A 17,973-nucleotide genomic window follows, 5' to 3' on the forward strand; every position below is an offset into this window, starting at 1 on the left:
ATTGGGTTTCCTGTTTGTAGGGGATTATTGGACAATATTGCCCTTGATATGTAATATTAGTCTATATTGTTTTTGCTGACATTTATGGGGAATCTCTCTCTCTCTCTCTCTCTCTCTCTCTCTCTCTCTCTCTCTCTCTCTCTCTCTCTCTCTCTCTCTCTCTCTCTCTCTCTCTCTCTCTCTCTCTCTCTCTCTCTCTCTCTCTCTCTCTCTCTCTCTCAGTCACTCACTGTATTATGAAACTCAGTGTTTGGAATTTTGATATTTCTTAAAAATATTTTAGTTATGATATTAAATACATATCTGTGACACCTCAAAACTCTAGACAAGGAAGAAATGTCTATACTTTATCAAGGGTTGTAAGAGGCGACTAACGGGATCAGGTGGTCAGGCTCACTGACATCGTTGACAGATGACATTGTATCCCAATTGCTTACATCGATGCTCATGCTGTTGATCACTGGTTGTCTGGTCCAGACTCGATTGTTTACAGACCACTGCCATATAACTGGGTGTTGTTTTAGACAAACAAACTTATCAAGGTCTTATATGAATGAAAGATCCTGAACTCATTATAGTGATAGTGAAAGTAAAAAATGTTTGACTGGGTATTAACTCAAATTTTGTTTGCAGAAAACAACAGCGGATGTAAATTTTCTGTTTGGAAATGTCGTGCAACCAAACAAGGTGGTTATGGTCGTGTAATCTCCAATACAGTTTGTTTGGAATGTGACAGAAATGTTTAAATCAGGCATGAAATTGTCACTGACAGCTTGTTGTTTAACACCACACTCAGCAATGTATCAGCTGTACTGTAAATAACTGCATCCAGCTGATATCATGGATTCGAACCTGGGTCTTTGTTGTGACCACTTCGCTACCTCACCGCCCCTGCACTGAATAAGATTCTTACATATCACATTCGTTTGGTTGTCGCGATTCTTGCATCATTTTTGCAGGTGTTTTGCATCATCGGAAACCCTACTCTGATTTGCAAAATAAATCATTTTAAAGCTTATCATTGTTTACAGGTATCGGAAATCATGTGCGCCCTACAGACTGCATTTGCGACAGCCCACAAAGACAGCATCGCGTCCAAGTCTTGTAGCAACAGCTCCTCCCAGCGTTCAGCATCTCACAACCAGATCTGTATTCGATGTCCGCTACATCAACTCGAGAAACTCTGTCAGGAAATTAATGGTCAGTATGCAAGGAGAACTGAGGAGCAAGCTGCATGGAGTTTTATGCAACATTGAAACGTGTGTTCAGTACACATATATAAATGTGTAGAATCGATGGAGAAAAAAAAGAATACCATATTTCCTCTACTAAGCACCTGGCCTCTAATAAGAGCCAGGGGTAAAGCAGCTTACTAACAATCTCAGTAATGATACCCAGTAAGCGTAAAAGCGCCGGGCCTCTAATAAGAGCTGGGTCTGGATGTCCGTTGAAAAAATAAGTTTCCAGGCACTTAATAGACTAAATACAGTATGTTGTGTCAGTATGCCAATTAATGTCAAGTAATAAAAAGTTCCTGAAATTAAAGTAGTTACTGAAAACAATTTTCAGTATAAAACAAAAATAGTTAGATAGTTCACTCTGAGATATTATGAAGATAAGTTGTTACTTTTCCTCCCTAGGTTTGAGTCCACATGCTGCCTATGACCTGCTTGTGAAGAGAGTACAGAACCTCACCGAGAATGAAATTGCAGCCATTTCCAACACACTCAAGGTCAGATAACTCTTCCGTGCATGGAGTCAAAGTAATGCAGGCACTTGTAACAATTAATTGACTGTTATTGGCAGTTATTAATTATGTTTGAATAATTCATTTTAGTTATGAATATTCCTTAGCTGTAATTATCCCCCGCAAAACGCGTTGCGGGTATTAAAATGGACTCCGTCCGTGCGTTCGTCCATCCATCCGTCCGTCCGTGCACTTTTGTCTTTTCGGAGCAGAACTCTAAAACCGTTCACTATTTCTTCACCAAACTTGGCACATAGATAGATCTGGTGGTGTACTGGTGCCTTTTGGTAGTTTTGGAATTCTGAATAAAATATTGTTGGCGTTTCCATGGCAACAATTTCGACTTAGACTGAAATTAGTGGTAGTGCTCTTTTCCGGAGCAGAACTCTAAAACCGTTCACTATTTCTTCACCAAACTTGGCACATAGATAGATCTGGTGGTGTACTGGTGCCTTTTGGTAGTTTTGGATTTCCGAATAAAATATTGTTGGCGTTTCCTTTGCCACAAGCTTCACTAAAACTGAAATTAGTGATAGTGCTCTTTTCCAGAACAGAACTCTAAAACTGTTCAATGTTTCTTCACCAAACTTGGCACATAGATAGATCTGGTGGTGTACTGGTGAGTTTTGGAATTCGTAATAAAATATTTTGGCGTTTCCATGGCAACAAGTTTCACTTTGACTGAAATTGGTGATAGTGCTATTTTCTGGAGCAGAACTTTAAAAACCTTTCAATACTCTCCTTCCACTTTTCTATATACACACCTAAATATTTGACATAATCATAACTCGTAGACATAATCATGAAGAGTATTTTGCCATTGCGGGGGATATTGATGACTTTGTCTTCTTGTTTGATTATGAATTTGATTCTGAACCCACAGAAATAATCTTTGGTAAAGTAGAGATATTTTCAAGATTTTTTTAATTGTGAAATTAGCATTATAAAGTTGCCTTGGAGTAGTTGACAACTATTTGTTTTAATGTCTAGTATTAGAATAAGAAGCCGTTTGCTTAATTTGATTCAGTTACCATGGGACAACTGAATTCGGGTTTAAATTGCTTGAATTTTCAAATATATTTTTGTGTGTATGCTACCCATAGGTGGAGAACCCCAAGGGTTATGAAGAGATGGTTGAGATCCTCATGATAGAGTTGAGGAAGTTGTGTGAGAAGAAACAGAAGGAACATGTCCACATCTCAGATGGAGCCAAGCAGTGCAAGAATGAGGTGAGTTGTCTCCCCTACATTGTATACATTCTATATCTGCATGTGGTAGATAGACGCGATACATGAAATGCCATGCAGAACACTACCTGTTTGGGGGAACTGAACCCTTTTGGTGACTATGCTTATCAGATTAGTGTTAGATGATAATATTTTCACAACTGTCACATTATATTAGATCCAATGTCAGGCTAAAAATGGCTTTTAGGATCTGCTGTCTCTAGTCAGCCATCTAGACACAAAACATTTCTGTTTTTATTTAGAATGCATTTCCACATGTACCCAAATGTGTAATTTAAAATAGATCAGTTTCAAATAATTAATCACAACACAAATTATCTCCCTTCTTCATATCCAATCATAACACGTGTTACATCGACTTAGATCCAACTTGACTAATGCAAGCAAATATGGGGCCAGAAATATCCCTCCTCTGCCCGGGGACTTCTGTTGATGTGACACACAAGACATTTAATGGCTAACTTGTCCGTTGTCAACGAGGGCGATGGAGACGCCATTGATCCACCATTACATGACTGAGTTCTGTCTAGAAGAAACGTTTGAGCATCGCGCATGGGAAGAGGTTTTAGTTTATTCCGAAGCCTACGGAAATTACCAAGGCCTTGTGAATAATCACTTTTGAAACAACGTCACTGATTGCACAACTAAATCTGATTGCAACCAATCATGAATACTGAACACTCGCACTATAAAAGTGCCATATTAGAGCAGAGGTTCGTAGGAAGATATGACAAGTAACCTCTGTGGGAAGAGAATGGCTGTTGATCTGTGGATTGTCTGGTCCAGACTCGATTACTTCCAGAGGGCCACCATATAGCTGCAATATTGCTGAGTGCAGTATTAAACAGCAATCAAACAAACTAAGCCATAATAGGTTGTGGCTCATTGTATCTGTCACTGGGTTGTCTGGTCCAACACATACAAGTATAATCCTTTTCTGAGAGAGTATAATCTAAATGTGACATACATTGCTGTCATTGCTGGGATATTGCTGAGCTCAGCATTAAACACCAAACAAACATGTCATGGCATTGAAGAGTGTCGGGAGATATGTAACCATCATTTCCTTGTCAGTCCGACCGCCTCCGTGGTGTAGTGGTTAGAGCGTCCGCCCGGAGAGTGGAAGGTCGCGGGTTCGATCCCCGACCGCGTCATACCAAAAAGACGTTAAAATATGGTACTTGTTGGTCCCTGCCTGGCGCTCGGCATTAATGGGTACAACAAGGACTGGTCGGCTAGGAGTCAGTATAATGTGTCTGAGTGGGGTATTCATGCTTCACTGCGGCATGGTATCTCAGTGGGCTAGCACTATAAAACCAGCTTAAGTCTGGGCTAGTAGAAGCAGCCACACATACACATACACATACACGCGCATGCACGTCGTCATATGAGCGAAATATTCTCAAGCACGACGTTAAACCCAATTTCACCTCACCTCACCACCTTGTCAGTCCACTACATTTTAATGGAAGTATACTTTCTTTCATCCAACAGTTTCTGGACGATGTTATTCCCCTGTAGTGTAGCTAATTGTCTGTCATGTCTAGACTCAATTATTGACAAGTAGTTGCTTCCTGGAAAATTGCTGATTTGGCTTCATGATGCACTCAGTCAGCCATGAGTCACAGTGAAGAATAACCTCAAGGGGAATCTAGGGAAGAATAGGTCCTCAGCACCCATAGTGACCAAATGGTTTGTCTGGCGTTTTAACAATTCACACCGGACTATCCTGGCTTTATCATTCAGCCTGTAAATTAAGACTTTGGACCAGATGAACAAGTGATTTTTAAATTTGAACAATGTCACATTAGATTAAAGATTAAAGATTTATTTCTAGATAAAGATTACACACTCTCAAACAAATCACCAAACCTGACCACCTAATCCATTTGGTCTCCTCTTAATACTAGCACAATGGGTGGTGGGGTAGCCTAATGGTGAAAGCATTCACTCATCACGTTAAAGACCCGGGTTCGATTCCCAACATGGGTACAATGTGTGAAGCCCTTTTCTGGTGTCCCCTGCCTTGATCTTGCTGGAATATTTCTAAAAGAGGCGTAAAACCATACTCACTCACTCACTCACTCAATAGTAAACACGAGTGAGTGTGGTTTTACTTTTAGTACTGTTCAAGCAATATCACAATGGGCAACACTTAATAGGCTTCACACATTGTACCCATGTAGGGATTCGAACCCATGATAAGCGATTGCTTTAACCACTAGACTACCCCACCGCCTCTTGGTATAAACACCAACAATGAGAATAAATATTTTAAACATTTTTGCAGTGTACTATCAAATATATCCATTTCAGTTCAACATCCTTGACGACAAGAGCGTGCTTGTGAAGTTTGATACGTTCAAGAATAAAGCAAAGAAAAGTCTGGCCAATTCTTTTGAGAGTTTGTTGAGGGTGAGTAGAACAATTGCTCTCCTTTTGTCTGTGATCATTATTTGTTGAGTGTCTTTGAAGACATCTTTAATTAACAAAATCCTGTTTCAAGTGTTCCCACAGGTACACCTGTCAGTCTAGAACTGGGAATGCTGGTGCTAATTACGCAAAGACATCATAATGGGGTTTTATGATGTGGATGTATCCATTTCAACTCCCTGAGGAGTATGCTGCAGTATGATACAGTTGTTCATTGAATATGTTCCAAGGCAATGGTGAAATTCAGGCAAATATGCATTTAGAGCAAATTTACAGTCTATGAAGATCCCGAGTTAAGCATCTCGCTGTCTTCAACAACCGGTGTAGGATCAGAGGGCCTGGCTTGGCAACTTGGTTGATGAGCAGGAACGATTACATACCTGTCAACTCTCACACATTTGGCGTGAGTCTCACGCTTTATCGACAAATGTCACGCTCTCACACCTCCAAATAATAATCTCACGCATATCTGGTGGCCAAAAATAATTTCAAAATTAATACGCATTTTCGTTCGTTTTTGCGTAAAGTTGAACATTGAAAGAACGCCTGAATGAACGAAGTACTAAAACGATGTTTATGCGAATGATTCGGCTTATTATTATTTATTAGCATGCATCTTTTAGTGTCAAAATAATGCCACCAGAAGGCTCCAAATGCTCCTGAAAATCACTAAACTTCATTTTCGGGGGCAGGGGGCTTCGCCTCCCAGAGACCCCCCACCAGGGCGTCGCCCTCGACATGACCCTGGCTGGACCTCGGCTTATTTTTTTTCAGTCTCACTCCAAACCATCTTTAGGGGTTGACAGCTCTGCGATTATTATGGATAGACATCTTCTTATTGCAATGGATGCGATGTTTCGGTGTAGATACTAACACAGTTATTAAGAAAGTGATGACGGTGTTAGAAATGACACTGAAACATCGGATCCATTGCAATGAAGAAGTTGTCTATCCATAAAAATCATTCCTTTTCATCATACCTGCTTCTAAATAACACTCACAGAAGACTTGGTTGATGTGTGTCACCAAATCACAATTACAAAGATCAATGCTCATGACGTCAATCACTGGATTGTCTGGTCCAGACTTGATTATTTCAGGCTGCTCTCATACAGCTGGAAAAATAGTGCAGTGCAATATATGACTGTCTTACACCGCCAGTGTTAGGATGGTTGTCAATGATCATGTGATATAGACCAATAAATAAATAATAAATTCCAAAACTATAACTCCAACTGAAACCAATCCTAATATTCTTATCTCCGTAGATATCAAAAACCTGTTTTGTTATACCCCTCTGGATTATATTCTTTTTCTGTCAGTAGTCTTAATGGCGTTTTAGTTGTCACAAGCTTGAATCAGTATATCATTTCTGAGACACTGTCATGTTTGATGAATGGTCATGACACCTGAATATTAGCATGGTCAGATGCATAAACTATGTAAGTGAACTAGCAGCTTATGCCCTTCCAGTATAAAGGATGGCTGGTTATCCCATGTCAAGTGTTTGATTGGCCGTTTTCCCTCATTTTGGAGGCTATATATATCGTATTACAACTTTTGAGTCATGCAGCCAATCCTGCTACCACTGAATCTAGGCCCGCATCATTAACTCAAATAGATGATGGCCAATTTATCATTGCACAATTGTTGGAATAATTGATTCCACAATTACAGAGGTCTATAAAACATATTGTGTGTCCGCCCTAGATTGGTTAATAGTCCCTGATCAAATTAACTCAGCCGTAGTGAATCACCCACATTTTTTCTGAATGCGGTGTCACAGTATATGCAGGTTCTGCCCATTGATTTCCTGTACCTGTTTATGCCTTTTACCTTCTGTTATGTATCCTTGATGTTCATTTGTACAGGCTTGCGGGGATAGAAATATTTTTCATTTTATAAACTTGTCAGATATTCCTTTTGGAATATATGTGTGACAGGAAAGAAACCTTAATTTTGGTCTATCATGAGACATAGTGAACATTAGGTTGATCAGCTAGATGATAATTGGTTGTAATTTGGAAAGCTTGATTACCTTTTCATTCACTTGAAATCATTAACTGACACTTATTAATCCATGGTATATTTTTTAATCATATTGTGTTTATGTGTTAAGGCTATATGTTTGTCCAGATTAACTGTGCTATCCGTGAAGTTCTGTGTTAGAATTGGTCTTCAGCAACCCATGTTTGTCATAAGAGGCGAATAACGGGATAGGGTGGTCTAGCTCACTGACTTGTTTGACACATGTCATCATATCACAGTTGTATAGGTTGATGTTTATCCTGTTGATCACTGGATCGTCTGATCCAGACTCAAATGTTTACAGACTCCTGCCATATAGGTAGAATATTGCTGAGTGCGAGCTAAGCAAACAAACAAGATTAAATGGGCAAATAAACATTTTTGTCTCCTCATCTGATAGAACTTATTTTTACCATGCCTTAATAATCCTAAGCATGCTAAATGCACTCTAATACAAGGTATCCCAAACCTTGCTTTATGAGTGAGTGAGTTGGGTTTTACGCCACTTTTAGCAATATTCCATGGCGGTGGGCACCAGAAATGGGTTTCACACATTGTACCCATGTGGGGAATCGAACCCGGGTCTTCTTCGTGACGAGGGAATGCTGTAACCACTAGGCTACTTCACCGCCTCCCATGCTTTATGAAAACTGTTATTGCACCTTGTATACAAGAAAGTCAAACAACTGTATTGTTTGTTTCACAAAACAGTTAACATATTTTCATGATGTTTTCTTTTGTATTCGGTAATGTCTCTTTTGAGATTTTTTAATAATAACTGAATGACATTATGCTAAATGTATGTTTTGTCATTGAGTAAGTAAAACACAACTGATAGGTCAACTTAAACGTAAGCAACTTAATGGTCAATATGGCTTTGACTCTTTCATTACCTTTATATGCTGAAAATATTGGATGCTCAAAAGAGATATGGCGGTAGGATAGCCTAGTGGTTAAGGTGTTACGCTCATCACACTGAAAACCCGGGTTCGATTCCCCAGATGGGCACAATGTGTGAAGCTCATTTCTGGTGTCCCCTGTCATGATATTGCTGGAATATTGCTAAAACGCGCGTAAAAAACTCAGTCAGTCTAAACTCACTCACTCACTAAAAAGAGATTTCAGAATGAATAAAAACACAAGTAAGTAAATTGGAATTTACATATACCGAGCTCAGTGAGCTACAGCAAAAGAATTGCATACTTACACGACATATTATAGATTGAATGTAAGGATGACCAAACTAAACTACCCAACTCGATAAGCTACTGGAAAAAATTGCACACTCATGTGACATATTAAAGATTGAATGTTTTTATGACCAAAATAAATATTTACTATCAAATGAGCGTTCTTTACCTTACAAGGTTAGCCTGCTATATTGTCCTTTCATACAGTGTATAGTACTCGTGTGATCCATCATAACTGCGAGCGTCCTCGTCACTGTGAGGTAGTGTCATTGTTCGTCTCTGCATACCTGCCACACAGATGTTTACGGAGGTGGCAGTGACGGCAATCGCTTCATTATTGCAGTCACAGGTCAGTGGGTAGGAAGTTGTCGATGGAGATAATTGGTGAGCCCACTGGGGTGAAAACTTAGCCTCCTGGGGCTGTCAGGTGGAGTCGTGGCAGGTTCGGATCAACTTTACCTGTGGTTGTGTACGACTAACTTTAATGGAACCTGTTGCTTGTCACCTGTAATCGGAGTTAAGTGGAGTAATGGACTGACTCTATGGATTAATGGCTGTAGACTTGTCATCGTGCGGTGGACCTAGTTGGCATTAGGATTGTCCCATTATTTGTTATGTGGCTAGTTTTATGTAGGCGTGATTGTTAGTAATGTTATTTTACGATGGGACATTCAGTACAGAATAATTGTCAGACTTGCAAACTTAAAGTGTTGAATGGCTCAGGACAAAATGGTTCATTCATGAGTCGGGATTAACAGTCGTCATTCGAAATTGATATTCAGTGTTGAATTTTCATGGATATTATTGCTTGATAATTCTTGGGAATATCTCCATGTGGTATGTGAAGGTTTATTCATGGAATACCGGTAGATATTACCAGCAGCATAATGAGGATACCCGTTGTTATTCCATGGTGGATATAGGATATAGATACATGGAATATGTTCACTTATAAACGATCTGTTTTTATAGTGAAAATTCATCTTCAGAAAGTTTTTGAGGAAGGATTATCGTGAATTATTGAAGAACTCATTATGCCGTGCATTGTGCAATATGGTGCCAGTACCAACTTGGGGTAATACGACAACATGAGCCTTGCAGATGAAGGAAGTCGTATGATTGGTGCATTGTGGGATAAAGTACGAGAAACGCTGAATATTGGAAGTGGTAGTGAAGAGGATGAGTCTACATTTGATGCATTTGTTAATTTCTTACGAACCCAAACTCAGGTATGTTTTAAATCTGTTTTAAAGTATGAAATTAATGACACAAATACGACTGTACCAACTTTGCGTTAATAATGTGACATTATTCATCTGGACATACTGGAAGTTATTGTCGTGTCAGGTTGACTGCATGTGTCAAAACATTCACGTACATCACAAAGCTCGCAATAAACACACTGGGTGCCTGATGATAATGCAGTTAATTAAGTTAGTTGCCATGTTGTCAATTTGTTTAAACAAGTTGATCGAGCAGTTATAACATTTCCCAACCATGTTTGATGGAACCTTTGTTGTTGGCAGATTTGGCCAACAATCTATAATTACAATCAAAACAATGCTCACTCACTTGCTTAAAATCTCCGATAACTAACTGTCGTAACATAGTTATGATGTGAAAATAAATTATAAATTATACAATACTTGGAACCATTGCAGTCTGTGCTTGGGTCCATGCAGGTAACAAAAGCACTGGTCCCTAGGATGGTGATCTACCTATAGTCATTCGCGATCTATAGCCTGTTTTGATATTGTATTTTCCTGAATAAATTTAAAGTTACAAGATAGTTTTAAATCTCTATCTGTGATAATCTAGTTATGTTACTGTCCTTTGTCAATTTTATGATATAACTTCATTATTAATGAATGATTTGGTTTAGTCATGATATTGTTGAGATATTGCCAATGTGACTATAAATCACTCACTCACTCATTACAATCTGTGATCTGATGAAGGTTTAAAGGCTGGTTACATCACATTAATTTGATGACACATGTTATACAAGAGGTCATCACTCGCATTAATGTTCTAATGTTATAGGGCGGTGGGGTAGTCTAGTGGTTATAGTGTTTGCTCATCACACCAAAGACCCGGGTTCGATTGCCCATATGGGTATAATGTGTGAAGACCATTTCTGGTGTCCCCCGCTGTGATATTGCTGGAATATTGCTAAAAGCGGCATAAAACTAAACTTCACTCACTCACTCACTCACTCACTCACTCACTCCTCACTCACTCACTCACTCACTCACTCACTCACTCACTCACTCACTCACTCACTCACTCACTCACTCGTTCTGTGTTATAGAGGTTTGTTGCTGTACTGTTGTAAAATAGGGAGCCCAAGTGTTTTACTTACTGTTTTAAGAATAAGTTAATTACAAGGACCCTTTCTTGAAATGGTAATTTTCAACCTTTACTGTTTAAGCCTTTTACCGTTGATGACGAAGACCTAGGTTCTATTCCCCATGGGGTATAATGTGTGAACCCCATTCTTGGTGCCCCTGCCATTCACTGAAGTAATATTGCTGAACTAACTCAATATAGAACAAACTTTATGGATAACAACTTCTTTTTATTCGTGAGTGCGACGTTTCGATATAGATTCTTGTACCGTTGTCAAGCATATCATTTATGCTTGACAACGGTACAAAAATCTGTATCGAAACGTCGCACTCACGAATAAAAAGAAGTTGTTATCCATAAAGTTTGTTCTATATTGTGCTTCCCAACTTCTAAAATGCCACTCAAAGAAATGTGAACTAACTCAGTTCATGCAGAATATTTTCGGGTTAATTATTTCTTGTATTTCCTATATTTTTATCACTCATCTAAGTAGCTCTTATAATACATGCATTTTAAACATAATATGCCCTATTTTCTTCTGTTAAATACATATTTGAGTATCAGGTTATTGTTTTGGTTTGTATTTAGGTTTTGGTTGTACTTGTGTTTTGGTTTCTTTTTGTACAATGAACCATCAAAAAACTTATGACGCAGATGAAAACTGAGTATGAGGGAAATTAAAACATCATAACATTTGTGTAAAGGTATGTTTGGCAATAACAGTACACAACACAGAAATACTTAATTAAGAAATCATTATGAGTTTTCAAACCTTTGACGTAACAGTGTTATCTCACCCATTTTTGTTCAATATCTGTTCCATGTAATGAGGTATTCGTTACGACATTTATACACCGGTTTGAATGGCATTGACGTACAACATTGTGTATTGAGCAATTATGAAAAGTAAAGGAATATGATGTTGGTGTGGGTGTGAGCAGTGTTACATGCATTCAAATCAATATGCACTTAACAATGGGACAATTTCCTGCCACTTGTGTGATCACGATTGATTGATGAAACATGCTGCAGCTGTCTAAGTTCCCAGCTAGTAGGTCAGCAATGAGAGAACACTCTGCCAGTGTATGGAGTTGAGGCGTACTGGTACTGCTGCAGAGTGTACTTTATCTTGACCGTATATTACTGAATGAGTTAGAGAGAGAGTTTTACGCCGCACTCAGCAATATTCCAGCTATATGGTGGCAGTCTGCAAATAATCGAGTCTGGACCAGACAATCCAGTGATCAACAGCATGAGCATCGATCTGCGTAATTGGGAACCGTTGATATGTGTCAACCAAGTCAGCGAGCCTGACCACCCGATCCCGTTAGTCAGCCTCTTACGACAAGCATGGGTTACTAAAATCAATATTCTAACCCGGACCATCACGGGTACCGTATATTACTGTAGGAGGTGGTAGGCAGCCAAGTGGTTAAAGTGTTCGCCCGTCACGCTGAAGATCCGGGTACCCGAAATGGGTACAATGTGTGAAGCACATTTCTGGTGTCCCCCACGAGGATATTGCTGGAATATTACTAAGAGCGGCGTAAAACTAAACTCACTCACATGTTACTACACTACTCACCTAATGAAGATCAGGATTAGAATGTGTCAACAGTACCATTATCATAAGTGGTGACTAACAAAATGGGATGGTCAGACACAGACCTGATTAATGTATGTCATTGTCTCCCATTGATGTATATTGATGTTCTAAACATCAATCACTGGATTGTCTGGTTCAGATTTAATTATTTACAGGTTAACTTTATATAGCTGGAATATTTCTGTTTGCACTATTATGTATCGAAAGCAAATTTTCCAACTCATGTTTTCGATATTGCCACAGAACTAAAGGAATTCAGCTTCATTTTCAATAAGTTAATCATAATTCACAATTCAAAATGCTGCTCTCATCTAGTTTAATAACAGTATGACATGCCTCAATATCCCTGTGAAATGTTGAGTAGTATGTCCTCAAGAAGGGAGGTATGGTGACCTTGTGGTTGATGGATTCTGAAAACAGAAAACGACAGTTTCGATGAACATGTATGAGGGACAGAGCATTCACACAAAAGATTAGGTTCGAATCCCAACTTTTGTAGAATGCATGAAGGCAATTTCTGGTGTCCCTGTCTTGATGCTACTCTCACAGTCCACGTACAGGGATACCAAATACTTCTTACTACTACTGTGGCAATGGCTCAAGATATTGCTGATTCAGGCATAAATCACAATCTCATTATTTCCCAATCGTTTCCTCTGTATCAGATAAGAAAATATATTTTTCTTATCTTTCATTAGATATAGAAAATGCTATTAAAGATGCTTTTGAAAAATACACAAGACCATATTGTCAGTGTCCTTTTGCAACAAAGTTGATCCCGTAAGATAAGGTTCTCAGAAAGATAAACGATGAGTACCGTATTTCCTCTAATAAGAGCCGGGAGTCCAATAAGCCCCTCGACTCCAATAAACGCCAGGCCTCTAATAAGCCCCGGGTCTGGAAGTCCACTGAATAAATAAGAGCCTGGGCCCTTATTAGAGGAAATACAGATTATTTAGCTTGCATGTGAGTAAGCTTTGGTAAACTGGCCATTGGCCAACAGAAAAAAAATACTTGAATGTGTTTGTCTGTGTTCTGCTTCTCCACTATCTTCTCCCAATAGTCAATCAATAGTACTGAGGAGGCCACAGGCTTGTATTACATTTCATGTATACAATTTTCTTATCAACATGGCTTGATAAATGAAAACTGCAACATTTTGAGTTACAAATTCATTTAAACAATTCAACAGAGAGAAAAAATTATCAATTGATAGATGGACAAAATAGAGTTTTTTTATATATGTTTTATGTATAGTATTATATGCTGGACATAGTAGAAGAAAATGATATTTGTCTTCTATAACATCTCTTTTAGTATTCATAAACCTACCTTTTTCAATTAATAGATCTTGAGATGAACAACAGAAACGAGCTAAAGTTATTCTGAACATTAACACATGATAAATAACATTCAGCATAAATGTGTGTTATTAAGATTGAGTGAGGTGTAGTGGTTAGAGCGTCAGCCTGGAGAGCGGAAGGTCGCGGGTTCGATCTCCGACCGCGTCATACCAAAAGACGTTAAAATATGGTACTTGTTGGTCCCTGCCTGGCGTTCGGCATTAATAGGTACAACAAGGACTGGTCAGCTAGGAGTCAGTATAATGTGTCTGAGTGGGGTATTCATGCTTCACTGCAGCATGATATCTCAGTGGGCTAGCACTATAAAACCAGCTTCAGTCTGGGCTAGTTCAAGCAGCCGGACATACACATACACACACATGCACGTCGTCATATGAGCGAAATATTCTCAAGCACGACGTAAAACCCAATTTCACCTCACCTCACCTAGTCCTTTTGATTCGCTACACCTGTACTAACTCCTCTATCTAATTCCTTAGTTCTCACAGTCTCAAATTACCCAACCTCTGATTTCTATTTGCCAGTTTGATTTGCGATACCATTCAGTTAAACAAACCAATCAGAATACAAGTTTCAAACCAACCTCAATCATGGTTGGCAATATGAGTACCAGTCCCATTGGTTACGATAGAGTTTATAAGATTCCAGATTAAAAAACTGACTGACTCAATAAAAAAAGCTTTAAAAAGCTTTTTGATGGAAAGGATGTCTTCATATCCACTACCGTTACCATTTCCTTTTTTCTTATCTCAGTGTTTGAATGGTCTTTGAAGTGATAATGGAAATCAACAATGGATATTTTAAGATAACGAGAACCGTGGGAATGGAGGCAGGATTACAGTCGTTTACTGAAATGCAAGCCCTGGACAAATACAGGAGACAGTAGGGTTTGACTGGAAACTTTAAGAGTATGTCTAACACCATCATGAGACTCATGGCAACTATTTGAACATTTACAAGCTTTAACTTCCATAGGAGAGGTAGCTTGATAATTGTTAAATGCTGGTTCTCAGCATTGAATGTAAGAACTGAAAAGAAAATAACACCTAATGCATATTGAAGCTTTCTGTGAAGAAAGCCCAAAGTCATAGTCACCAGGGCCTAGATTTTCGAAGCTCTCTTGGCGCTAAGATGGTCATAAGTTAATGTTAATGTATGGCACTTATGACTATCTTAGCGCTAAGAGAGCTCCGAAATTCTAGGCCCTAGTGATTAAAGAAACAAAACTCCTTCCATATTCATAAGTGTATGAAGCATATGTAACACACGTGGTATCCCCTCAGGCAAGTGAGTGAGTGAGTGAATTTGGTTTTACGCATCTTTTAGCAATATTCCAGCAATATCACGGTGAGAGACACCAGACATTCATCTGGCAAGTGACTTTGTTCATGGGGTGCAGTGGTAGCCTAGTGTTTGATGAGTTTTCTTGTCAAATTGAATGACAGGGTTCTATTCCCAACATGGGTAGAATGTGTAAAACTGTTGGAATATTACTAAAGTGGTGCAGAACAATACTCTCCTACTCAGTTTATACAAAAATGCAGGGCGGTGGGGTAGCCAGTGGTTAAAGCGTTGGCTCGTCACGCCGAAGAACCGGGTTCGAATCCTCACATGGGTACAATGTGTGAAGCCCATTTCTGGTGTCCCCCGCCGTGATGTTGCTGGAATATTGCTAAAAGCGGTGTAAAACCAAACTCACTCACTCACTCATATAGTGGAATTGGTAGGATGAGATGGTATAGTGACTGTGAACCTTTAAGTGCCTGACAAGGCACCTTGGGTTGTATACTCCACAGGGAAGTGAGAATGAAAATCACTCTCTAAACCCTTAATGCTAACTCTTTGAGCATGCACCTTGTCTGTGAAGTCTAGCGCAATATTAGTATGCGCTTTATTTTTTTAAGTTAAACAGAACCTGCAAAGACAGTATTTAGTAAGATTCAACAATACTTAAACTTCATTACCTTCATGTATCTTTACCCATTGTTGAAATGTAAAATATTCGTTTATTACCTTCATAATATATTACTATCATTCATTTGATTTTAGATCATTACAACTATCCATCATGACATACAGTGATAGAAACTGTATGTCCTTACCTTGGGGCAGTGGGGTAGCCTAGTTTTTAAAGTGTTGGCTCGTCACGCCGAAGACCCGGGTTCGAATCCCCACATGGGTACAGTGTGTGAAATCCATTTCTGGTGACCCCCGCCATGATATTGCTGGAATATTGCTAAAAGCGGCGTTAAAACCAAACTCAGTCAGTCAGTCAGTCAGTCAGTCAGTCAGTCAGTCAGTATGTCCTTATCTTAATCCCCCAAACTTGGAATGAATATATCATTGCCCATTCTATAAAGTGACTGAAATAATCTTGTTTCTTCCAGGGTCGGAAACGTGAAGATGCAAAGGAAGCTTTCCGTCATCGGAGTGGGACAAGCGACAGTGAGAGCAGCTGGACCAGGTCTATGGTAGGTCTGTTGTAGGTCTGTTGGAGACAAACCAGGTCTGTCATAGGTCTTTGGGAAATGGGACTAGGTGTGTCATGGGTCTGTGAAATATGTACCAGGTCTTTCACAGGTCTGTAGGAGACATACCACGTCTTTCATAGGTCTGTACGAGATGGTTGAGGTCTGTAGGTCGATATGTAGGCCAGTGGTAGATGGTCCAGGTCTGGAGATCTCTATGGGTCTAAAGCATATTGCTCACAGTCTTCATAGGTCTTTTTGTATGTGGTAGATAAACCTCAGGTCTCTGTTTGAGAGGTTTGGTTGGTTGGTTGGTTGTTTTGCACTCAGCAATATTCCACCTATATGGCAGCTGTCTGTACATAATCGAGTCTGGACAAGGCAATCCTGTGATTTAGAGGACCAGTAAATTGACTAGGTCTGTATGTAGATCTGTGACATCTGTGAATAGAGGGTTGTAAATGAATTAAGTCCATTGTGGCTAATACACTCGTTGTACTTGGAGAGAAGTAGGGATTGCACTAACATTATTCATAAGTTTCATCAAGGCCATATATATTTCAGTCTAATAATGAAAGTCTGTATATTAAGTTTTATCATGCAGTATGCTTTCATGTCTACTTCTATAAATCAATACCTTTGTTCTCTCTCCTTACTGAGATTGACTTCAGTTAAACGGTCATGGCTAAAGTGTAATGGATCACTTCACAGCCCAGAATTAGGTCCTGAGGCTTGTAGATCACCATCAGATTGTCAGATAATTCCCAGGGAATTATGCAACGTATCTATCACCCAGGGCATAAAGCAGATGGGAAACAGTGACTAGGTAATAGAGGAGATATCGCTCACACTAGTTGGAATACAGTCGTATACCACAGCTGGATGTTAACATGAGGATATTCAGTTTACGAAAGATTCGAATATTTCAAGTAGGTATGAGGAACTTTCTTCACAAAACCTCATTATTTTGAACTGCTCCTAAACATTTCTGTTAAAATGTTATCTGATAGTTCAGAGCTCTGACTTATAATGCTCAGTCCAACTTAATGTGAATGAGTTTATTTTTTCTGCATATATGTTGCAAGTTATGGTAGATATTTTGCAGTTACAGTACAGGGCCCCGTTCCTCAAGGCGATCGTAGCGCTAAGTTGATCGTAACTCCTATACTTTAACATAGACTTACGACTGTCGTAGCGCTACGATCGCCTTGAGGAACGGGGCCCTGGAACAACAGTTTTGTAGATACAGGTCATGTTGCTGGGAAGATGTTACTTTCAAGCTAAGTTTTAATATTTCCAAGATTAAGATGATTTTACATTTATGTATTTCGTGTATTGATAATTTGTCAACTGAACAATGGATTCCATCTCTCAAATAATATGGTAATATTATTGATGGCCTGTTATAATATTTACACAATGAACCAAAGATGTTCTACTCAACAGGAAGGATTCAAATCTTTATTGACCAAGAATAGGAGATATGGGGAAATAGTTTCCTTCAGCACTACCTCTGTGTCAGGATATTGTTTTGTCGCCAT

General features: G+C 39.1%; 1 protein-coding gene across 1 annotated transcript in view; it reads left to right on the forward strand.

Moving 5' to 3' along the window:
- Positions 1-17,973, forward strand: part of LOC124287377 (TBC1 domain family member 1-like) — a 93,897-nt gene that overhangs the window by 50,429 nt on the left and 25,495 nt on the right. Inside the window, exons 4-8 of the mRNA XM_046723940.1 lie at positions 1,032-1,200; positions 1,641-1,732; positions 2,851-2,976; positions 5,311-5,409; positions 16,352-16,435. Of these exons, the coding sequence (XP_046579896.1) occupies positions 1,032-1,200; positions 1,641-1,732; positions 2,851-2,976; positions 5,311-5,409; positions 16,352-16,435 (570 nt within the window). The remainder of the gene's footprint in view (positions 1-1,031; positions 1,201-1,640; positions 1,733-2,850; positions 2,977-5,310; positions 5,410-16,351; positions 16,436-17,973) is intronic.

This window comes from Haliotis rubra, unplaced genomic scaffold (genome assembly GCF_003918875.1).
Source record: "Haliotis rubra isolate DU_JTF1 unplaced genomic scaffold, ASM391887v1 Scf1, whole genome shotgun sequence".
Taxonomy (NCBI): Eukaryota; Metazoa; Mollusca; class Gastropoda; order Lepetellida; family Haliotidae; genus Haliotis; species Haliotis rubra.